The sequence below is a fragment of the Bos indicus genome, chromosome 8 (assembly GCF_029378745.1).
Source record: "Bos indicus isolate NIAB-ARS_2022 breed Sahiwal x Tharparkar chromosome 8, NIAB-ARS_B.indTharparkar_mat_pri_1.0, whole genome shotgun sequence".
Classification (NCBI taxonomy): Eukaryota; Metazoa; Chordata; class Mammalia; order Artiodactyla; family Bovidae; genus Bos; species Bos indicus.
In genome coordinates, this window is record NC_091767.1 from 64144292 (window position 1) to 64168043 (window position 23752).

Sequence of the window (23752 nt, forward strand, 5' to 3'; positions counted from 1 at the left end):
CCTTGCACAAGGTTGGTTGTGAACAGGTATTAGCCAGATGTATTGTGGAAGTGGAAGCAAAGGGCTAAAGTTATATGGGAGGGATAGTTTGTCTGCCAGGGCTCCTTGAGTGTAAGATCTTCATTTTTTTACACCTATTTTATCTTCCGAACTCACCTTCTTCTGGGAACTGCTTCCTCCTCCTTCCTCTGGACCCTCTTGGACTCTTTTCTCCCAGCTATGTGATTCCTCCCACTGTATGACCCCAGGTCCTGCCCACAGTGGATGGGAGCCCACCTGAGCCCAGGAAACAATAGTACTCCTCCTGACTTGCTTCCTTACTTTTGGGGAAGACACCTGAATCAAAAAGGCTCCATCATTGTCCTTTGATGATGTCTTTTCAAATGCTGATAAAGAAGGCTGGTTCCTCTTTGGTGCTACAAACAGTAAGATGGGGGTTCTCCACTGCTATTGGTGGTCATGCTTCCTGCCATAAGAAACTAGCCTATAATGAAAGACAGTGATGTCATATATTATGTGAAAATTGGTTTTCTGACAGCATGTGAATTCCTAGTTCCATCTGAACCTCAGGCCTACCATTTCCCACTTCATTTATGCAATTTTTTCCTTGAATCATCTATCCCTATAACTTCCTAAATACATTCCCCTTTTCTGCATTAGCTACAATTGGGTTTCTGTCACTTGGAATCTACAGTTCTAATACAGTCACCTTGTTAAAGTTTTGTCTATGTTAAAAAGACATAGTGGTATGTCCTGACGTATGATATTGTATTAGTTCAGTTCAGTCGTTCAGTCGTGTCCAACTCTTTGCGATCCCATGGACTGCAGCACACCAGGCCTCCCTGTCCATCACCAACTCCCAGAGATTACTCAAATTCATGTCCATTGAGTCAGTGATGCCACCCAACCATCTCATCCTCTGTTGGCCCCTTCTCCTCTTGCCTTCAATCTTTCCCAGCATCAGGGTCTTTTCAAATGAGTCAGCTCTTTGTATCAGGTGCCCAAAGTATTGGAGTTTCAGCTTCAGCATCAGTCCTTCTAATGAACATTCAGGATTGATTTCCTTTAGGATGGACTGGTTGGACCTCCTTGCAGTCCAAGGGACTCTCAAGAGTCTTCTCCAACACCATAGTTCAAAAGCATCAATTCTTCTGCACTCAGCTTTCTTTATAGTCTAACTCTCACATCCATACATGACCACTGGAAAAACCATAGCCTTGACTACATGGACCTTTGCTGGCAAAGTAATGTCTCTGCTTTTTTAGTATTAGTTACTGAATTGCTAAGTTAGGTGTCCAGGTCCCACAATGAAAGGGAGCATATAATTTGGCTGAAAGCAAGGTGGACAACAAGGTAACTCAGTTTGAAAGTAAACATCATCAGTTAGTGATTTTTTTTTGAAAATTTCTATTTTTTTGTATTACTGAATAGTTTTTCAACCTTTTCACATGCCTACTTTTTTTCTGATTTTCCTTGTTTTTGTTTTTTAAATTTGCTTTAAAAAATTTTAATATTTGCTTTTAGAATTTAAAGTTAATAATTTTCCTGCTAGGTTGCTTACAGTAGCAAACAACTAGAGCAATCCTAATATATAATAGTAAGGGATTAATTAGGACAAACTATATATCCCAAATAGGGCAATAATTGGAAACACAAATGTCTAAAAATATACTGTAAGAACATAAAGTGACCAATAAGATTTTATGTTTTCTTTTATATTTGAATTTTTTTAATGAGAAAATCAGCTTATGGAGTATCAAACAAAATAAGATTTTAATGCCTACTGATTAATCACACCCATCTGATTGCTGGGAAAAATATAAACAACCTCAGATATGCAGATGACACTACCCTTATGGCAGAAAGCAAAGAGGAACTAAAGAGCCTCTTGATGAGGGTTAAAGAGGAGAGTGAAAAAGCTGACTTAAAACTCAACATTCAAAAAACTAAGATCATGGCATCCAGTCCCATCACTTCATGGCAAATAGATGGGGAAAAAGTAGAAACAGCAACAGATTTTGTTTTCTTGGACTCTAAAATCACTGCAGACAGTGACTGCAGCCATGATATTAAAAGATGCTTGCTCCTTGGCAGAAAAGCTATGAGAAACCTAGGCACTGGATTAAAAAGCAGAGATGTCACTTTGCCAACAAAGGTCCATATAGTCAAAGCTATGGTCTTTCCAGTAGTCATGTACAGATGTGAAGTTGGACCATAAAGAAAGCTAAGTGCTGAAGAATTGATGCTTTTGAATTGTGGTGCTGGAGAAGACTCTTGAGAATCGACTGGACTGCAAGGAGATCAAACCAGTCACTCCCAAAGGAAATCAACCCTGAATATTCACTGGAAGGACTGATGCTGAAGCTGAAACTCCAATACTTTGGCCACCTGATGAGAAGAGTTGACTCACTGGAAAAGACCCTGATGCTCGGAAAGATTTAGGGCAAGAGCAGGAGGCGACAGAGGATGAGATGGTTAGGTAGCCTCACTGACTCAATGGAATGAGTCTGAGCAAATTCCAGGAGATAGTAAGGACAGGGAAGCTTGGCATGCTGTAGTTCATGGGGTCACAAAGAGTTGGATACAACTTAGCAACTGAACAACAATATAAATAACACATGCATATATATTCTCACATTTACTCATTTACAAGACTTTTATTTTCTACAAAAAATGGGACTACATCACACATGCTTTTTAAAAAAATCAACTTAATGAGGTATAACTGACATGCGATAACATGTACTCATTTTAAGCATACAGTTGATTAATTCTGACAAATTTAGAAACCCTTATAACCACCACCATAATAAAGATATAGGACATTTCCATCATATCAAAAAGCTCCTTTGTGCCCTTTCCTAGTCAATCTCTTATCCTGGGCCACAGGCAGTAATCAGCTTTCTGTCACTACAGATTAACTTTGTTTTTACTTTCCTTAAGGTTTCATCTTCATGGAATCATACAATATGAACTCTTTCTGTGTCTGACTTCCACTTAGCACACTTCTGAGATTCATTCACATCACTGGGCTCATAAGCATTTTGTTCCTTTTTCATTGCTGAGAAATAGTCCATCCCATGAATGTACCACAATTTGTTTATCTGTTCACCTGCTGATGGACACTTTTTCAGTTTTTGACTATTAATGAAAAAAGCTGCTATGAACATTTGAATAAGTCTTTGTTTAAATATGTTTTCACTTATTTTGGGCAAAATTTCTAGAAGTGGAATTGATGGGTTATATGGTGTCACGTTTAACTTTGTACGCAACTTTCTAACTGTTGTTCTGAGTTGATTCCATTTTCTATTCCTGTCAGCAATGTGTGAGAAGTCCAGGTGCTCCACACTCTCACCAACATTTTTACTGAGTCTTCAATTTTATGGGTGTGCATTGATATCTCACTGTGGTTTTGATTTGCACTTCTTTTAGGACCACTGATGTTGAACATCTTATCATGTGCTTATTGGCCATTTGTAGAGCTTCTGTGAAATGGCCCTTCAAATCTTCCCCCATTAAAAATATGTGGGTTATTTGTTCTCTTGTTCTGAGACTTCTATACATATCCTGGGTACAGGTCTTTATCAGATACATAAAATATTTTCTTCTACCTGTGACTTCTTAATTTTTTTTGTAAATCAGTGTCCTTTGAAAAGCAGTTGTTAACTTTGATGAAGTCAACTTACCAATTTTCCCTCTTATGTTTTGTGCTTTTTGTATCCTATCAAAGAAATCTTTGCCTACCCCAACGGCTGTGCAGATTTTCTTTTCTAACTTCTACAGTCTGGCTTTTATGTTTCGGCCTATGATCCACTTCAAGTTCATTTCTGCATATAGTATGAGGTAAAGGTTCCTGGCGGAAATTAACTGACCATAGGTGCAGATGTATTTTAGAACTCTATTCTACGGCACTCTGCAGTTTACACATCAGCTTCACATCCTGTGTGTCACTGAATCATTTCATTCAGTCCCCTTACTGACCCTCTTCACAACCACATTATGGGGTAGGTCTTTTAGACCTGATCAGAAAAGAAATGCAAAAAAGCAAAATGGCTGTCTGGGGAGGCCTTACAAATAGCTGTGAAAAGAAGAGAAGCAAAAAGCAAAGGAGAAGAGGAAAGATATAAACATCTGAATGCAGAGTTCCAAAGAATAGCAAGGAGAGATAAGAAAGCCTTCTTTAGCGATCAATGCAAAGAAATAGAGGAAAACAACAGAATGGGAAAGACTAGGGATCTCTTCAAGAAAATCAGAGATAACAAAGATGGGCTCGATACAGGACAGAAATGGTATGGACCTAACAGAAGCAGAAGATATTAAGAAGAGATGGCAAGAATACACAGAAGAACTGTACAAAAAAGATCTTCATGACCCAGACAATAACGATGGTGTGATCACTGACCTAGAGCCAGACATCCTGGAGTGTGAAGTCAAGTAGGCCTTAGAAAGCATCACTACGAACAAAGCTAGTGGAGGTGATGGAATTCCAGTTGAGCTATTCCAAATCCTGATGATGCTGTGAAAGTGCTGCACTCAATATGCCAGCAAATTTGGAAAACTCAGCAGTGGCCACAGGACTGGAAAAGGTCAGTTTTCATTCCAGTCCCAACGAAAGACAATGCCAAAGAATGCTCAAACTACCGCACAATTGCACTCATCTCACACGCTAGTAAAGTAATGCTCAAAATTCTCCAAGCCAGGCTTCAGCAATATGTGAACCGTGAACTTCCTGATGTACAAGCTGGTTTTAGAGAAGGCAGAGGAACCAGAGATCAAATATCCAACATCTGCTGGATCATAGAAAAAGCAAGAGAGTTCCAGAAAAACATCTATTTCTGCTTTTTTGACTGTGCCAAAGCCTTTGACTGTGTGGATCACAACAAACTGTGGAAAATTCTGAAAGAGATGGGGATACCAGACCACCTGACCTGCCTCTTGAGAAATTTGTATGCAGGTCAGGAAGCAACAGTTAGAACTGGACATGGAACAACAGACTGGTTCCAAATAGGAAAAGGTGTACGTCAAGGCTGTATATTGTCACCCTGCTTATTTAACTTCTATGCAGAGTACATCATGAGAAACGCTGGGCTGGAAGAAACACAAGCTGGAATCAAGATTGCCGGGAGAAATATCAATAACCTCAGATATGCAGATGACACCACCCTTATGGCAGAAAGTGAAGAGGAACTAAAAAGCCTCTTGGTGAAGGTGAAAGTGGAGAGTGAAAAAGTTGGCTTAAAGCTCAACATTCAGAAACCAAAGATCATGGCATCCGGTCCCATCACTTCATGGGAAATAGATGGGGAAACAGTGGAAACAGTGTCAGACTTTATTTTTCTGGGCTCCAAAATCACTACAGATGGTGACTGCAGCCATGAAATTAAAAGACACTTACTCCTTGGAGGGAAAGTTATGACCAACCTAGATAGCATATTCAAAAGCAGACATTACGTTGCGAACAAAGGTTCGTCTAGTCAAGGCTATGGTTTTTCCTGTGGTCATGTATGGATGTGAGAGTTGGACTGTGAAGAAGGCTGAGCGCTGAAGAATTGATGTTTTTGAACTGTGGTGTTGGAGAAGACTCTTGAGAGTCCCTTGGACTGCAAGGAGATCCAACCAGTCCATTCTGAAGGAGATCAGCCCTGGGATTTCTTTGGAAGGAATGATGCTAAAGCTAACTCCAGTACTTTGGCCACCTCATGCGAAGAGTTGACTCATTGGAAAAGACTCTGATGCTGGGAGGGATTGGGGGCAGGAGGAGAAGGGGACGACAGAGGATGAGATGGCTGGATGGCATCACTGACTCGATGGACGTGAGTCTGAGTGAGCTCCGGGAGTTGGTCATAGACAGGGAGGCCTGGCGTGCTGCGATTCATGGGGTCGCAGAGAGTCAGAGCGACTGATCTGATCTGATACCCATTTTATAAAGAAACCTAGACTTGAGGATTATCACCTTAGGACACCTTCTCAATAGCTGTGGAACCCTGAAATTCTGGCTTAAGAAATACAGAAAAGTAAAGGCTAATCTAGTATCATCAACTTAGCAGTCTGTTCCCAACTCTGCCTGTCAGTTTCTTGGGTGAGTGGTAGGTCAGAAAGGTAAATCACAATTATGCTATGCCTGTCCCCCGACAAGCCCCCACCAAACCCCAACACACACAGATACACACATACATACACACAATCCCCGAGACACATCTAGGCTGTTATTTGTCTCAAAAGACATCAGTGGCTGGCCTAGTGATAGTGCTTCCTACAAAACAGTCAGCACTTGCTTGTGGTCCTGTTTCTGGATCACAAGACTGGTTCACCCTTACTGTGAGCTCCACCCAATCCCCATCCTCTGGGCAAGGACAGAGCGCTGGCTCCAGCAGCCACTTGGCTCAGAGTCAGCACGGTAAAATCCCTGCCTATCCCCACTCTCAAGGGCTCCTGTTTAATCAGAGGACGGCTGTCACTAGCTGAGCCCCCCACCCCTTAGCTAGCAGGAACGAGAGCACTATTGTCTGGACGGTGGCACCCTCACTGGCTGTTGGGGATACAGCTGCAGGGGACTGAGGTTAGGAATGAAGGAGTAAGGAGCTCAAAGTGGCCTGAGATAAGGGGCTTCCAACAGTAGAGGTGGTGTGAGGCACTTCCAAATGAACTCAGAGGAGGCCTTCAACGGTCCCTGTGTGACTTCAGGCAGGTCCTGTGCTCTGCGGGCCTGTATTACCACCCATGGAAGAGCACATTAGGTTGGGTGATTTCTGGGGTCTTGGTCAGCTCTGAGTGGACTTGATTCTGGGACCTGAAAATGCAAAGAAAGGAGGTCACACAACAGTGATGTTGGCCGAGGTGGAGGGAGAAGGGCTGATGATCAACAGGGATAGGGGATGAGCAGAAGGCAGGGCAAGGAGTGTACAAGTGCCTCATTTTCTTTAAGGAAGAAAACAGTGAAACTGGCATACTGGGCTGGTGAGAAGGTAGCAACGCATTTATTGATGAGGCATCCATAGTACAACTGAAAGAATTCTCGACCTGGTCCAGGGCTTCATAGCTGTAAGCCTCAGCTTTTCCACAGTGAGCATGGCTACAATAATTACCTGGAGTGATGCTGAAAAGAGCTCTGCCACAACCTAACCCCATCAACACAGTATTCTTAAGAACACGAATACTCTATAATTAAGCATCTTAAGTCTTATTTTTCCATGTTCTGTAATTAGCTTCCAATTAAAATAAATAAACTTACAAAAAAAAAAAAAGAGCTCTGCCAACCCTAAAGCCTTCCCAAACAGGACTTCAGTATCATTAGTCATAAGATCCTTTCCAAACAGGAAGAACCACAATACTGCTCCCCCTTAGCTGACCGAGTGGATATCTTTTCTATGTACATGCCTCGACCCCCACCTCCAACTTGCGTTGTGTGTGTGTGTACAGAATCTGAGCTAACTGGTGGAGACCCATGAAGGGCAACAGGGGTCAAGAGCTGCATCCACGTGCGTATGGGAATGAGCTGACATGGGATAACAGTCACCTCTTTGAAAGAGAGTGCATGAGAAAGAACCTTTTGTCTCCCATCTCCAGTTTACCTAGATTTGGGGAGCAGGGGGCGGGCATGACAGTATTTTCTGGCATGGATGCTTTCAAACACCCAACTCTTAAAACCCTTTGAGTGACCTCTCTGGTGGTTCAGTGGTTGAGAATCTGCCTTGCAATGCACAGGATCTGGGTTCAATTCCTGGTTGGGGAACTAAAAGCCCACGTGCTCATGTGCTATGGAGCAACTAAGTTCATGTTTTAACTATTGAAGCCAAAGTGCTCTGGAGTCCACAACTAGCGAGTCTGTGCCCTTGCAAGGAAATATCCCACATCATGAAACTAAGACCCGACACAAGCAAATAAATAAAAAAATATTAAAAAACCAAAAAACCCAAAATCTTTTGAGTTACATCAGCTTGAATTTCACTTTGTCAAAGTAAATGACCCTGATAACTCCACTAGGACTTTGAATGACCCAGTGTTACGCAGTGAGGGCTACTGAGCAGGATTCCTCACGGGGTTGGCAATAGGGCAATGGGGAGCATGTGGGATGCCAGTACCTCTTTTAGGTTCAGAGCACTAATCTGAAGACAGAGTATCCTGTCTCCCAGCTTTGCTTTGAATCAAAGAATGCTGTACTTATTCTTGAGTTTTATAAAGTATTAACAGTCATATGATATTTATGGCTGTCAAAGGAGAGCTGGCTGAGAAATTCTGGTATAGTGCCATCCGGGATGGATCAGGTAATTGGGGTCGAATCCCGGTCTACTCACGTTTCAGTTGTGCCTTTCAGCAAGTCTTTCATCTCTCTGAGCTTCCTTGTGTACAAAATGAGGGACAATCATATCCACCTTGGAAGACTGCTCTGAAAAGGGAAGATGAGTAACAAACAAAGCCTTTCTAAACCTGGGGACCTGAACAGCTGTGCCTGCAGCAGGGTAGAGGACTTCTGATTGAATCAACACACATGCGCTTGGGCAGGGTAGGGGTACACTGAAGAACGGTAAGGTGGTTGGACTTGGGAATCAGCAAGCCTTGAGACGCTGCTCATCTCTCCAGGCTGTGTGACACAAGCAACTGCTTGACCATACTAATCTCTAAAGGGAAGAGTACCGAAACCTCAAAGAACTGTCAGGATTAAATGAGCTGATGTGGGCCACAGTTAAGTGTTAGAATTACTAATGTTAACATCCTGGCAGTTTACTTCAGTTTTCCGTGCTTCTGTGCTCCCTAACTTCAGCTTAGTTCTGGAAGCTGTGAATATTCCTCCTATGGGCAAAGCTCCATCCTAGGTCCAGGAGGCAGGAGTTAATATGCCAGAAGCTGGAAGCTCAGGCTGGGCTCTACATCCTTTCCAGATCTGTGGTCTTACTGTCACCTGCTGCAGCTTAAGACAATGAAGGGAAGTTAAACTTAAGACCCACAACTCATGTAGTCCACTTTTGAAGGATCTGCATAAAAATGGTCAAAGAGGCAAAAGTTTTAGTGCTTGGAATGGGTAAGCATCAGTTATGGCTCAGAGCATGACAGGGTCTGTCTTTCCTAAGCCCAGTGTGCAGTCATCAGGTATTTCTGGAAAGGCTGCTGTTCCCTGAGAAACGCACGCACCAAACCATAGAAGATGGAATGATCTGCATTACCAGATGACAAGCTTTCACAACACTGAAGAGAACTCAACTGAACTTCTCATTCCATAAGACTCAATAAACCCGACACTCTCATTTTAGAGACCTTCTTGTTGGTACAGTGACTTCATTAAAACACTTCTGGCATATAGACAGACACGACAAATCACAACCTGAAACTCCATCCTCTAAAGAACCTCAAAGAACAATACAGCAGTGCAGCAGGAACCCACACGAACTTCTCTAGTAATTTTGATATCCCCAAATTGCAAATATAGCTAGCATTTACACAGCCCATACTCTGTGCCAACTACTACTTTAAGTACTTTACATATATATAATAACTCATCACAACCCTATGAGGAAAGTTAGTTTCTCCACTTTACAGATGAAGAAGTTGAGCCAGAGATCAAGCAATTTGCCTAAAGTCACATTGGTTAATTAGGCTCTCAGGTCTTTGCTCTTAGAGTTGATTAATGTGGAACCTTTGGCCAGTGATCTTTATTATTTTTAAAAAATGAATTTTGCTTTAAAGATACACTGAAAACTGCTTTATGTTCATTTGTACTTAGGTGGTGGTGGTGGTATCTGGCTCTTGCAACCTCATGGACTGTAGCCCACAGGCTCCTCTGTCCATGGGATTTCCCGGGTTGCCATTTCCTTCTCCAGGGGAACTTCCCGCCCCAAAGATCAAACCTGCATCACCTGCACTGGCAGGCAGATTCTTTACGGAGCCATCAGGGAAGCCCCATATGTACTTAGACCAACAGGTAAATAACTAACTTTAAGACTGGTAAGTGCTATGAGAGGGTCAGAAAATGTGCAAGGGGAAAGCTGCTTCCAGTTTGGGAGTTGGGTGGAGGGTCAAGGAAAGCTTCCCAGCAGTGGCATCTGAGTTAGGCCTTAAAGGATAAAAAACACTAGTGTCTTACATTTAGTAGGTGCTTACTTAATAAAACACAAATATTAATGAAGTTAGCGACTCAGATGACACCAGGAAACAAAAGTCTGTTAGTTGTTCAGTTGTGCCCAACTCTTTGTGACCCCAAGGATTGCAGCCCCACCAGGCTCCTCAGTCCATGGGATTTTCTAGGCAAGGATACTTGAGTGGTTTGCCATTTCCTTCTCCAGGGGATCTTCCCAACCCAGGGATCAAACCCAGGTCTCCTGCACTGCCCTAAACAAAATGCATACCACATGCATGACAACAGCCATTCATTCCAATATCCAGTTACTCTAGTTTTTTACTTAAGGCTTGGCTGTCTACATTCCTAATACCACACAACAGATCACGGAGGCTGAAATCTAGTATTTTTTCTCTTCCTATGATAAATATCTTTTATTAACATACCTGTGTGCAAAACACAAATCATCTTCTTAAAAAACAAAAAACACAGAGCATTCTTGCTATGGATCCAGGCAAAAGTATGACTAACAAAAATTTCCACACAGAGGTCACCAAACACTGAGGTGGACTGATTCTAGGAACTATAGTAATTGTCTTCTCATGAAGCCAAATTAATCAACTTTGATGATACATTTTAAGTATTAAAACCAAATAAGGCACAACATGACTCAAAGTTTATGAGTAACAATACTCTAGAGAACATAGAATTAAAATATTCTGCTGAACATGGAACTGTACCACATTTATATCTTAATCACCAATGGTAATACTCAGAATTATTATAGCATAAAAATATCGTTTTTCTGAAAAAGTAGTCTGGGAGGTAGAGGGTAGAGGAAAGTGACTCAGATTCAAGTATATTAAAAAAAATTTTCTTCTGTATTAGATACTAGGTTTTTTTCCTTTGGTTTCAAAACTGGGTGTATAATCTACAAATGTGATATTAATGAATACAGCATAAAGATTAAAAAAAAAAAATACAATTATACCAGCAGTTTGGTGACATACTGGTAAAGCTGTTCGGTAAATGCTTCAGGGGAAAACTTCTCTTTCACCCGGTTTCTTCCAGCCAGTCCCATTGTGGCTTTTAAGGAAGGTTCATGGATAAACTTTTCTATTGCTTCTGAGAAGTGTTCTGGGTCAGGGTCACACAGAAATCCTGTGACACTGTGGACGACGGACTCCAAGGGCCCACCTGAATTAACAGCAATGACTGGGCACTGCATGTACATGGCCTCCAAGGGAACGATGCCAAAGTGCTCATTGCTTGGTGTGTAAAGTACACACGTGCAGCCTCGGAGGAGTGAGATTTTCTGTTTGTCTGAGCAAGACCGAAGGAAGGTCACATACTGACCTAGGTCAGACTGCTGGACCACTTGCTTCAGTTCCTGGTAGTGCTGTACGTTCTCCAGGACTCTCTCATCATAACCACCTGCAATGATCAGATGAACTTTGTCCCAATCTTGGGATGTCAATCTTCCACGCAGCTTTACAAGGGCTTCTACTGCCAAAGTCAGATTTTTCTTCCTTTCATATCTGTTGATGGAGAGGAATATGAATTTTTTCCCCTGGGGGACTATGTCATCAAGCTTTTCAGGAATAGCAGAATCAAAGCTGACGATATTCAGAGATGGGTAGAGGACAGCAGGGTCTATGTGAGACAGGGACTTGAACGTTTCCTTGAAAATGGCAGCTGTGAAGCGGCTGTTGACCAAGATGCAGTCTGCCATGCCTGTGGTATATTCCTCTACCCAGTCAATCGGGGCCCTGTACAGGCGTTTAATAAAAGAATCTCTCCTGGTGAGAAGCAGATCTGGGAAGTGACAGTAAAACAGGATTTTCTTACGCCGTCTGGCCAGCTTGAACACGGGGATACAGGCAGACACCTAGCCAAAGCAAAAATCAGGAGATGAAGTGACTGGTCAACTAAACTTCAGCCAAATTAAACGAACAGGCACCTGCCCTGCCTCCTTGTTTGTGAGTCCCTTGTGGGCAATGTCTGATTTTGCTTTGCGTTACCCCAGACTCTCACCTAGTACAACGCCTGGCATACAGAAGGCTGGGAGACATTTTCTGGATACATGCTAAATATTTAAAGTTGCAAGTCCAGTGGTTTCCTCTAGAACAGCACTGTCCAAGGGAAATAAAAAAATCCAGTAACTACACAACAACTTTTTAAAGGTTAAATTAATTTTAATGTATTCTAAAGTATTATCACTTCAAATGTAATCAATCGTTAAGAATTCTAATCTTTTTTCACATTAAATCTTTAAAATCAGATGTATATTTTACTCTTACAGTACATCTCAGTTCAGGCTGACCACATTTCAAGTGTTTAATAGTCACCCAGGGCTAGTGGCTACCACACTGAAGTCACTCCAGAATCTACCTCCTCCTAAGGAACTGAATGAATGAACTATATAGTAGTTTAGTGTAATTCAGAGTGGAATCAAGATTGCCAGGGCTTGAATTTCAGCTCTACTAGCTAGCTGTGTGACTAATTTACCTCTCTGTGGGCCTTCTTCTGTAAGGTGGTGATAATTATAGTTTAAAAAATATAGTTTTGGTCATTATTAAGTACAGTGGTGTTATGTAAAACCTGTAAGAATTTAGCACACACTATGTGCTCAGTATTTATTGAAATGTTAACCATAATCGTCCCTAGAGACTTTGCTTCCTGTTGAGTAATCTTTACAAATCACTTAATCTCTAGTTCACTTAACACCTGAAAAAGGTGAGCTTCATGGGTATTGAGAGATTTCAAAGCTACTTATAAAGTAGCAGACATGGAACTAGAATCCAGGCTCGGCCAAGCTCATTTATCCACTACAGTCTCAGCTGCCTGACGCTTACTGACTAGTTTTACACATGTGGATTGCTTGGTAAATGCCCATGTTTCTCAAAAAGAAGTAACCCGCACACAAGCAAGGATGACAAAAGTAACTCAGAAGTTAACAATTAAATACAGATAAAAACGTGATGCCATTTCTACCTATCAGTTTGGCAAAGATTAAAACAGTTTACAATAGCCAATATGCACGAGAGCACAGAGTAAGAGGCTCTATCGCTGTGGGAGACTAGAAGGATACAACCTCTTTGGAAGGCAAATTTGGCAAGTTATACTGTCATTTAAGACATACAACTTTTGGACCTACCAGTTTTATTTCTATGGATTTCAAACACAACGCTTGCAGAAATACAAAAAAATGAAGATATAAGGATGTTTATTACAACACTGAACTGAGACTTCTCTGGTGGTCCAGTGGTCAAGACATTGCTCTTTCAATGCAGGGGGTGTGGGTTCCATCCCTAGTCAGGGAACTAGATCCTACATGTTGTACAGTGCAGCCAAAAAAAAAAAAAAAACCAAAAACCCAAAACTGATTTATTCACACAAAAAAACTGGTCACATTGCTATTGTCCTTTAGCAGAAAAATGCATAAAGTATGATACGGTCAAACAAAAGCAAATTTTCCAGTCATTGTGAAGAATGAAGTGAATCTGTAATATTGATATATAAGGATGTCCTAAGCAAAACTTTTTGGTGAAAAAGAGCAAGTTGACCAATAATAGGTGTGTCATAATCCTAATTATAAATAAAAAGATGCATCTATAAACAGACATCATATGCTAGTACAGCCACAAACAATTTCTGAACGCACATAGAAACTGTTAACAGTGTCTGTCTTTAGGGAGTGGAACCAGGATGGGGTTTTTACATTAGTCTTTCACAGTATTTGAATTTTTAGTCCTGAGTAAATGTTACTTTTTAAAATAATTTTTTTTTTTTTGGCGGGGGGAGACATAAAAAGAGTCAAGAATAGCTAGAGTCCAGATCCAGGTAAAGGGCTTGGAGTTTTCTCCAAAGGCTAACGGGGAGCCATGTTAAAGTTTTAACAGGGACATGACATGCTGAGCTTCGGGTGTTTATAAACAAATTACACTACTGAGGAACAGAGTGCTTGACAGCGAAAGTTATAATGGGGTATGTGAGGCCTGGAAGTAGTGTCAACAGGAATAATGCCAATAGGAAAGACATACAAGTTACTGAGAAGTAAAACTTGACTGAAGGCTGGCTTCTAATGTTTGCGTTTCTTAGAGCGAGCACCAAGGCCCATATGCTTCAGAATCACCCGATGATCCAGTGAAAATGCAGATTTCGGGGGCACACCTCAGGGGCCCAGGATGAAAACTCCTGAGGGTGGGGCCAAGTAATCTGACACTTCAGCATGTCCATACTGAAGTTCGAGCTCCATGGTGTCACTCCCACTCTCTAACCTCTCCAGATCAGTTCCCACCTTTCCAAACCACAGATCGAGAGAGGTCAGCAGAGGTCCTGGAGTTGGGGGGGTGGGGGTGGGAATCTCTCAGGAGTGAGTAAACGGGCTCCGCGAGGGTCGGGCGCGGCCGCCTCACCTGGTCGCACACGACCACGTCGAACTCCTCATCGCCAAGGAACAGCACGTAGAGAGCCAGGAAGATCATGCGCACGTAGGCGCAGACAGCGGCGCCACGGCCGCCCCAGCCCAGGCTGCGAGGCAGCCAGTCCCCGGCGCAGTGCACCGACAGCTCACGGCTCTCCGCGAAGCAGTGGCCCGGGTCGTAGTGCGCCGTCCAGATCTTCACGCTACATCCGCGCGCCTGCAGCGCCAGCGCTGCGTCGAGCACCAGTCGCTCGGCGCCGCCTACGCCCAGGTCCGGGTGCAGGAACAGCACGGTTGGCTTAGGATCTGAGTCCGCATCTTGGCCCGGCTTCTCCGCCATGGCCAGGAAGCCACGCCTACGCGGAACGCCTGCGCCACCAGCCCTCTTAAGGGCTTCCGCGCAGGCTCCTTATTCCGGCTTCCCAGCTGGCCCTAGCGGCGCGTGCGTCGGTTAGGCCACATCAGCGCGAATCTGTGGGTGTCTAGTAACTGCCGGAGGAAATTTCTCGTCTGACCATGGCTAGATCTTCCCATTGGTAGAGACTAGATTCTAGGAAGGACGTTGTGGCCCAAGGGAAAAATACAGGAGGCCTGTAATTCCCATACAGCTGCTCATCAACTCTCTCAGAGCAGAATTGCTACAGGCATATTGTGGGACAGCCCAGGCGTCCCGGAGTCAGCGAGGGCCCTGCCAGCAGGTCTCGGGGCGGGACCTGGATTATTTCTCTGGCTGCGAGGGTCTACCGCTCCTCTGCAGTTCACTTCGGCTCCCTGCCACCCTCCTGTCTTCAACATGGTATGTGGCCCCAGTCTCCCTCCTTGTCCTGCTTTCTCCCAGGCGGCCCCGATTCCTGCCTCGCGCAGTTTCATTGCCTTCCGCAGCGTCCCCATGCGTGTCCCGGTCTCGGCCGTCAGGGCCAGGAATCTGGGGGCTGTCCGGCGACGCTCACCGGTCTCTGTCCTTGTCTTCCTCTGCAGCCTGGCCCGGCCCCCAGTGGCACTAACGTGGGCTCCTCAGGACGCTCTCCCAGCAAAGCAGTGGCGGCCCGGGCAGCGGGATCCACCGTCCGGCAGAGGTAAGGATCCTTGCGAACTTCTCGGCTGTGGGCTCCTAGGGATGGGGCCCAAGAATTTGTTGGTCTTGAGAAGGAGACCCCGGGATGTTAAGATCCATAAGCACAAAACGAGCTTCCTGTGATGTGGCCATATGGGTAAGGAGTTTTTGGTCTTTTATGTCTCGAGAGGGAGGCAACATTTTCTTTGTTCAGTTTTGAGTATCACTCTTGAAAAAGGAAAGTTAAACTGGAGTAAGGTCACAGCATTGAGAAAACTGACGTCCTTAAACTGGTATCTTTAGACCTGAACCTGGCACATTTCTATCTGGAAGTCCCATACACACTCAGTCTAACATGACCCGTTCAACGCGCAGTTCAGTCTCCTTTCATCTCAGCTCCCGCCCCTAATTATGTCTCCTTACGTCCTTATGGTACTGTTGTAAACTCGTTCGCCCAAAGCCAGAACTTCAGCATCATCTTGGATTTTTTTTAATGCTCAGTCTTTATTCAATACGTTTCTATTGCACACTAAAACCTTCCGTCTCCATTTTCTACTGCCTCAGTTTAGCCCTCAATTTCTCTCATCTAGAGAAATTTGTACCTAACTCGTCTCCTCTCCAGGTAATTTGCACTCTAATGTGTCCTATTCTCTGTCACACTGTTGGTTAGCTTCGGTGTTAGTTTCTTGTTGCTTAAACACTGCAGGGGATGGGAGAGGGTTACCAAGACTCTTTGTGGTGGGTTGTTTTTTTTTTTTTTTCCTCCAGTCTAACTGATTCTCTTCTCTCTCTCTTTATGATATAGCAACAGTGAGTTTATTACTGTTTTCTGAACTCACTAGACATCCATTTCCCTGCCCTTGCCCCCCACCTCAGTTTCTGTATATCTTGAAGACTAGGCTCAGAGGTTATTTCCACTAGAGGCCTTCCTAACTCCAAAGGCAACAGTAGCTGCTAGTCTTCTCTTTTACACCCAAGCATTTTGTTCATGCCCTTCTGATAGTATTTGTGTTTCCATGTTTATCTCCTTGGTTAGACTTTGACAGAAACTGCCTGTTATCTCTGTCTTAACATAAAACAATAGCTGATGAGTGAAGGAAGGACTCAAACCACCCTGTAGTCTTGAGATTTCGCCCCCCCCTCCCCCGCCCTTTGGAAGCGGGGTTGTTATCTAGAGAGGAAAAGAACTTGAACAGATACATGAAAACTGTCCTCAAGGAGGTGATGAGGGATGAGACTTTTCTTACTGGCTACAGTAAGTAAATCTAAAACTGATGAACTCACCTGAGACAGATTTCACCTTAGAGCAAAAAAAAAAAAATTAGTGGAACTGTCAGAAACGCTAAGATGATCCTGACTCGTGCCTTGTCATCAAGATGTTCAAGGCAAGGCAGGGATGGACCAGTTGGAAAGTGTGTCGAGCTGCGGTGTAGGTTATTTGGTCTTGGAGAGCTGTCTCGTTTCCACCTTGGGTTTCAGAGATTCTTTGTACTGGAATGGAAAACATGTACGGTAGTAAAGTTCCTTGGGGAATGGGTCTAGTTAATGAGAATTAGTAGTATTGTGGCAGGACGTTGGGCCATCTGAGAACTTTTATAGGAAAAAAAAAATCATGTACTTATTAAATATAACAAAATTATTTACTTAATAAAAATGAAATAATTGCTGCACAAGTGAAATGGAGAAACAGACATCTGAGGACATATGTAGCTTATCAAGTTGTGGGTGTTGGTGTCATCTTTGAAGTGTTACTTCATGAGTGTAATATAATAGATATTGGCTGTCTATGAATATGTTCCCTTTTTGTGAGTTTGAAAGAAAAAGTTGAAGCTAATAGTTAATAATAGTGCTATGCATTATATAGCTCCCAGATGTGCATTTTGTCTCCATGTTGAATGAGGTAATAGAGGTAGTACCTTGGGGAAGAAACTCTGGGATTTAAGGTCAGGCCAGGGTTAGAGTCCTTGCTCTGTTGTTACCATATAAAAGGAGGTTGCTAGGATGAAAAGCAACAATAATGCATTATAAACTGTAAAGCTATAAAAGCTACAGTGTTCAGGATTAATGGGAGTCAGGAATAGTAAGATGATGGACTAGCTGGGGTATTAAGGAAGTGTTCAAATGGATACTTGAGGGTGCATGCCAGGCTCTGTTCCTGTCACAAGGCTGTATTTGTGGAGAAGCTAGGTAGGGTTTGACCTCTGAACCTTATATTCCAATGTAAGAGACCACAGCTGAGGCAGATAGATAATTTCAGGCAGTAAGGCCAAGAAGAAAAGTTGGGTGTAGAATAGAAAGTGGGTAGGGATAGGGTGTTCAGAGTAGGTGACATGTGACTTTAAACCTAAAAGAGACAAGGGAGCAAATCATGCCATGGAACAGCCAGAAGACCACCAAGTTAGAATAAAGTATGTTAAACGATGGTTATGAAAACCATTGTGTTAGGGCATAGAAGAGGCAGTTACACAGTGGCCAGAAAGAAAGGGTAAAATAGACCCCAAAGAAATTTAGTTTAAAATTAAAATGTCCTATGTGCCAGCAGATGTAAGAAATCTTCAGAGGGGCTAGACTGATTCCATGAGGATGCTGAAGACAGGAACTGGAGTAGGGTGGGAGTGGGAGTAGTAGAAAGCGCATGGGTCCCAGTCTTGGCTCAGTGAAGACTTGTCAGGTCCACAGTGGGTTTATCATCTTGTTCAGATTTCATGTACTTACTCTACCACGTAGATGATGTGTATCTGTATGTGAAAGATCTTCTGGGTATGAATTAGTCTGTAAATTCTTGTGTGATTATATTTACAATCAGTTTTCCCATAGAAACAGTCATACCAATGTAGTTGGAAGTTCCCAGCTGATCACACGGCCCATAATTAACATGTCTGAAATATAATCTTTTGAGTACAGTACACCTAAATCCCTGTTTGACACTGTTTTAGATTTCTAACATGAACGCAGCTCTTTTTACCAGAGCCCACACTGGAACCATGACTCCATTCTTCCACACAACGCAGCAGGGCAGGCTCCCAGTGCTTCTTGGATTCAGAGTGTGGGATTAGGTCCATGGTAGGGTGAGGTGGGAGCAGGATCAGAGTTTGGAGGACAGTGAGAAGAGATGGTGGGGATAGGGTGTTCACTTTTGTATGCCCATCTTCTCAAAAATCCAGAACCAGCAGCCCACAGATAACTGGAACAGGATTTTGAGGATTTGGTTAATGGTGGGGGGCAGTGATGAAACAGAGCTTTCTATCTCCTCTTCCTCTCCCCTTCCCTAGAATTTATAAGTTGGTGATAAATGGGCTGAAGAAGGTTTCTTATGACCTCCCTCACACTTCTTTTCAAGTGGTCCCACTCTCACTCTTGAGTGGAGATGAGAAGTGGAACTGGAGGAGTGCTGTATGAGGGGATAGCTGCTGGGGAGGGTTTCCAGTGGCCCGGGAGGGGACGGGAGGGATTCCCTGGTTCCTTCCAGGTCAGTGGCATTAGTGCTGTTTGCTGCTTCTGTGCGCTAAGGCTGCCTTCCCCACACAGTTCACTTCACAAGCCTTCATCCCCCTTGTGAGGGACGAGTTTCTGGTTGGGTGTTTCCTGCATTTTTCACATCCTACCTCTGTCTGAGATATATGGTCAGTATATCAAAATAATGAAAACAGACTACAAAATAATTTTTCAACAAATGTGTACTCTGTTTTGAGACCTGGATTACAACTTATGCTTTTGGTTGTTTTTTTTTTGTCTCTTTTGTAGAAAATACAGTAATTTGAAATGATTTTAAAGTAGTCATTTTTAAATTTTAATTGTTTTCTGGGTTATTATATGCATCAGCCTATGGCAGGTACTCAATTATTAATGGTTATCATGATCAGTGGAATAAAAGCAAAACTTTGGAAGGTATGAGCAAAGAAAAAGTTAATTTTTTGGTTCTTTAAAAATATAATGGTAGCATATGTCATAATGCTCTGATAAGGGTGTCCAAGAAAAGGCCATTCGTAACATACTTTTTTCTCTCACAGGAAGAATGCCAGCTGTGGAACAAGGAGCGCAGGCCGTACGACCTCAGCGGGCACTGGGGGGATGTGGCGATTCTACACAGAGGATTCACCAGGGCTCAAAGTGTAAGTCTTGGGAGCAGACCTGTGATTCTGTCCAGAATCACAGAGCCTTTCGGCAGCACTGTGTCTCTGCCACCAGTGGTGTTTGCTTTGATGAGATTGATAATACACAGCAGCTTTCTTTGTGCCAGGTGGGCTGGGTTTGGTTTGTTCATGTACCAGCCAGTTACTTTAGGGCTCAGGATGACATCTGTTCATGAATTGAGTGAGAGCAAGGGGACACCTTCATGCAGCTCTGTCAAAATAAATGATGGGAACAGAGAGAACTGGAGGGAAAATGGCTTAATTAGATGAAATTGCTCTTCATTTGCTGTTCTTGTCCCACACTGAGAAATAGGACTAACCATTTGAATAGGAGCTGGGTGATTTTTCAAAGCTCTCCTGGAGGCATAAGCTGATATTATTACAGCCTAATGGGAGTTTCTGCATTAGGTTGTGCTGAAAAGTTCTTAGGCCTCCTTGCCTTTGGTGGGTGGTGATTGAACCCCTATCACTTTCCAAGTTCTTATGCCTCGGATTGCTCCCCATGCCTTACTCACTTCACTTTCTGGTACCTTATGGCAGACCTAATCCCACAGGTTTCTGACCAGGTAGACTCTAGGATACCACTCTCTCTGTCTCAGTGTTAGTCAAGTCTCAGAGTTAGTTATGTCTGACTCTTTTCGACCCCATGGACTGTAGCTTGCCAGGCTCCTCTGTCCATGGAATTCTCCAGGTAAGAATACTGGAGTGGGTTGCCATTCCCTTCACCTGGGGATCTTCCCGACCCAGGAATCAAACCTGGCTCTCGCACATTGTGGGCAGATTCTTTACCATCTGAGTCACCAGAGAAGCCTATGGATACGACTTACAGCTATTTCCTGACTAAATTCAGTGGATGAGGGATTGGAATAATGTCAGCAACTCTCATTTGTATAGCACCTCAGGTTCAGAAGCTCAGGTTCAGGGAGGCAAAGCTACTTGTCGAAGACAAACAGCCAGCCGGAGATGGAACCAGCTCTTCTGACCATTAGATTCCATGCCACCTGTTTGGCAGCGCAGAAGACAAAACTCAGCTTTATTTGGGTTAGTTTGTTTAACTGGACCAGTAGCTTGACCTGGATCACAAATTTAATTTAGGAAGACTTCCCTAAAATTCTTGAGATTTGGTTTTATTTATCGATTTTTTTTTTTTTTTTCTGTTATAATGAAGACTTGTAAGGTGAGAATTTATTTTAAGGAAGTAATTCTTGAGGTTGGGGATATGTGAGTTGGCACCAAACGGACAACCTCCTGGTCCTTGATAGAGGTAATTTTTCTGAGCATTTCAGAGAGAAAGTTTGAAACTAGTTGCTCTTCAGGGTATCCTGGGAACAACATTTTAACCCTTCTCGAGGTGGTAAAGCAGCTGTCCTCACGTGGGTGAGTCTGACTCATGCTTGCTTTGGGCTCTTGTGCAGTGGGGCTTGCTGCTGCTGTGAGTCCTCCCAGGAAGCGATAGAAGCCATTCCTTTGAAGTGTCATAAACCACAGTATTGTCATACCACACAGAGAGGTTTGTGGTGAAAGGACACAGATACACATCTTGGAGCTTGTTAGCTCTTCCTGGGAGTTAGAAATTTTTTCAGGTTGATAATGATAGCATTTCCGGGGAGCTTACTAGCAGCCTGACTGATGTGTGAATATATTTAATAGCTCAGCAACCCTATGAGAGAGATGCTATGATTGTCCCCACTTTACAGATGAGGAAACTGAGGCTTGGAGAAGGTGAATCACAGGGCCACAGTCACAGCTTGTGAGGGCCAGAGCTGGTTTCCAGACTCTAGCGCCTGGACTGTGAGCGCTGCACTCTCAGCTTCATGCTCTCTGGCTGATGTTGCTGTCACGGTGCTTCATAGTGAGGGAGTGTGATCCAGTGCATGGTGATGATGATGTCTTCCTTTGGACTTTTAAATTTGCTTACTCTTATAATTGTACAAATTTTGGAAGAACAACGTGGTGTACCAAGGACTTGGATCCCTGTGCATTGAGTATTGTCCACTAGTAGATTGACTGTTAACCTGCTGTTCCGCTGGGTTATTCTACTGCCTTAATTATAAAGATTCCTGGGGTCTTTGTCCACCCCCAGGTATATCTGGGAGGTGAAGTGACATCTTGAATTTACCAAAACTGGTGTTGGCAAGAAGAGTCAAAAAGGTGAAGCCCGTAACCTTTGACTGAAGTCAACATTCACAGGTTGTGTAAAATCAAGGAATTTTATCTTTAAGAAACCCATGTACTAATTCTTAACGTGGAAAACATTTGATTTAGAGAAGGGCTGATGAGTAAAATCTGTTGATACTTCCTTTCTTTATGGTAAACTGCTGCTGCTGCTGCTGAGTCGCTTCAGTCGTGTCCGACTCTGTGCGACCCCATAGACGGCAGCCCACCAGGCTCCCCCGTCCCTGGGATTCTCCAGGCAAGAACACTGGAGTGGGTTGCCATTTCCTTCTCCAATGCATGAAAGTGAAAAGTGAAAGTGAAGTCACTCAGTCGTGTCCGACTCTTTGCGACCCTATGGACTGCAGCCTACCAGGCTCTTCCATCCATGGGATTTTCCAGGCAAGAGTACTGGAGTGGGTTGCCATTGCCTTCTCCTTATGGTAAACTAATAGAAGTCAAACTTTTTATGTTGCCTAGAATGTTTGGTTCCTTAAATATGGGAACCTTAAAGCAGTAAAATGAGCAGTGTATGGAATCAGAAAAGCTGAGTTCAGATCCCTCCTTTCCATTCTGGCTGTTTTCTGAGGCAAGTAATAATCTCTCTGAGCCTTACTTTTTCTTCCTTATGAAATGAGATGAATATTTGTTTCACCTGTGTCTTGAGTTTGTTGATCATATGGGATCATATATTTAAAAATACTTCATGACTTATAATGTGATATTCATCTTTGTATGCCTATTTTATTATAGTAAGACAATGAAGGTTATCTTTATTAATTTGAAATAATAGTTTGATAATTGGCTCATTTGCACTTAAAGAATTTGGGAAAATTTTTAAATTACTTTTTATTATGGAAAATATCAAATGCACGAAATCAGAGAGACTAGTATCTCTAACACAGATCCTTTTATCTGTGTATATTTTAGTATGTCTTATTAAAAGATAAGGATTCCTCCTTTCTAAATAATCACAATGCTGTCACCACACCCTCAAAATATCCACAGTAATAATTTTTGGAATATTTTTAAACGATCTAAATTATATTCTTCGATGGATCTTGGGTGCTTTCCCCTCCCTTTTCCTCTAGGCAGTCTTTAATATTACAGATATTATAATGTATTACTACTGAAACTAAGCATGCCTTCTTTTCTTATTTCCAGGGGCCCTGTTCCAGTATTGGTTATGAGTCTTCTGTTCATCGCTTCTGTATTTATGTTGCACATTTGGGGCAAGTACACTCGTTCATAGATTCGGCTACATCCATCTGTCTGTCATCTGAAGAAGAAAGGAAAAAATCCCAACATATTTTGGACCAAAAACATAGTGATTTTCTGTTCATGAGGAACAAATTTTCTGCAAGCTTACTGTTTTACAGGGAACTTAATGAGAATTAAAGAATCGATTTTTTTTCTATGGCTAATAAACTTTTTAATTCATTTATACCAAGTCTCTTTGCTGATGCCTGACTGCTAGGGCACTTAGTCACTCTGCCTTTAGATTTACAAGTAAATATGTAGAAATTGTTTTGTGTAGAATTTTTTTTTTGGTTGGATTGACAGTTTCTTACATGACCATGTAGTCATTCAAATCCAAGATGCTGTAATTGGCCTTGGCTTGTTTTCTTCTAGGTATTTCCGTCCTGATGATTGTCATTTTGAGTGTTCTGTGGTTTTCAAGGAGTGTGCCTATGACTCCATCAGGCAGATCTGTGTTCAGAGGCAGCTGGTACCCAACGGAATCATCATAGAAATCATCCAGAAATCTTGGATGAAATGTTTGCTCATTCTGTTCTTTGTCTCTAAAACCACAGATAATATTTTTGCCTTTTCTTTCTTTCAGTTCTTAATTCTGTGAGTTTAGATGAGGGGTTTCAATCTATTTTATCACTTGTCGAAAACCCCTTTTGAAATAATTCATTTGGTAAATTGGA

General features: G+C 42.7%; 2 protein-coding genes across 2 annotated transcripts; one reads left to right on the plus strand and one right to left on the minus strand.

The window, feature by feature from the left end:
• Positions 1-2625: 2625 nt before the first annotated feature.
• ALG2 (ALG2 alpha-1,3/1,6-mannosyltransferase) lies at positions 2626-14899 on the minus strand. Its single transcript, XM_019966271.2, has 2 exons — positions 14470-14899; positions 2626-11939 (listed from the first exon to the last, which is right to left on the minus strand). Exons 1-2 carry the CDS (start codon positions 14815-14817, stop codon positions 11037-11039), a joined length of 1251 nt encoding a protein of 416 aa, XP_019821830.2. The 5' UTR covers positions 14818-14899; the 3' UTR covers positions 2626-11036.
• Positions 14900-15117: 218 nt separating this feature from the next.
• SEC61B (SEC61 translocon subunit beta) lies at positions 15118-23262 on the plus strand. Its single transcript, XM_019966272.2, has 4 exons — positions 15118-15273; positions 15456-15553; positions 19542-19643; positions 22983-23262. Exons 1-4 carry the CDS (start codon positions 15271-15273, stop codon positions 23068-23070), a joined length of 291 nt encoding a protein of 96 aa, XP_019821831.1. The 5' UTR covers positions 15118-15270; the 3' UTR covers positions 23071-23262.
• The last annotated feature ends 490 nt before the right edge of the window (positions 23263-23752 follow it).

Bases quoted from the DNA above. Each gene is read 5' to 3' on its own strand.
- SEC61B (XM_019966272.2), top strand. The intron at 15,554-19,541 runs GTAAGGATCCTT...TTTCTCTCACAG, and splicing joins GGATCCACCGTCCGGCAGAG to GAAGAATGCCAGCTGTGGAA. The intron at 19,644-22,982 runs GTAAGTCTTGGG...TCTTATTTCCAG, and splicing joins GATTCACCAGGGCTCAAAGT to GGGCCCTGTTCCAGTATTGG.
- ALG2 (XM_019966271.2), bottom strand. From the start codon at position 14,817: ATGGCGGAGAAGCCGGGCCAAGATGCGGACTCAGATCCTAAGCCAACC. The intron at 11,940-14,469 runs GTGAGGCGGCCG...TGCTTTGGCTAG, and splicing joins ACGTGGTCGTGTGCGACCAG to GTGTCTGCCTGTATCCCCGT.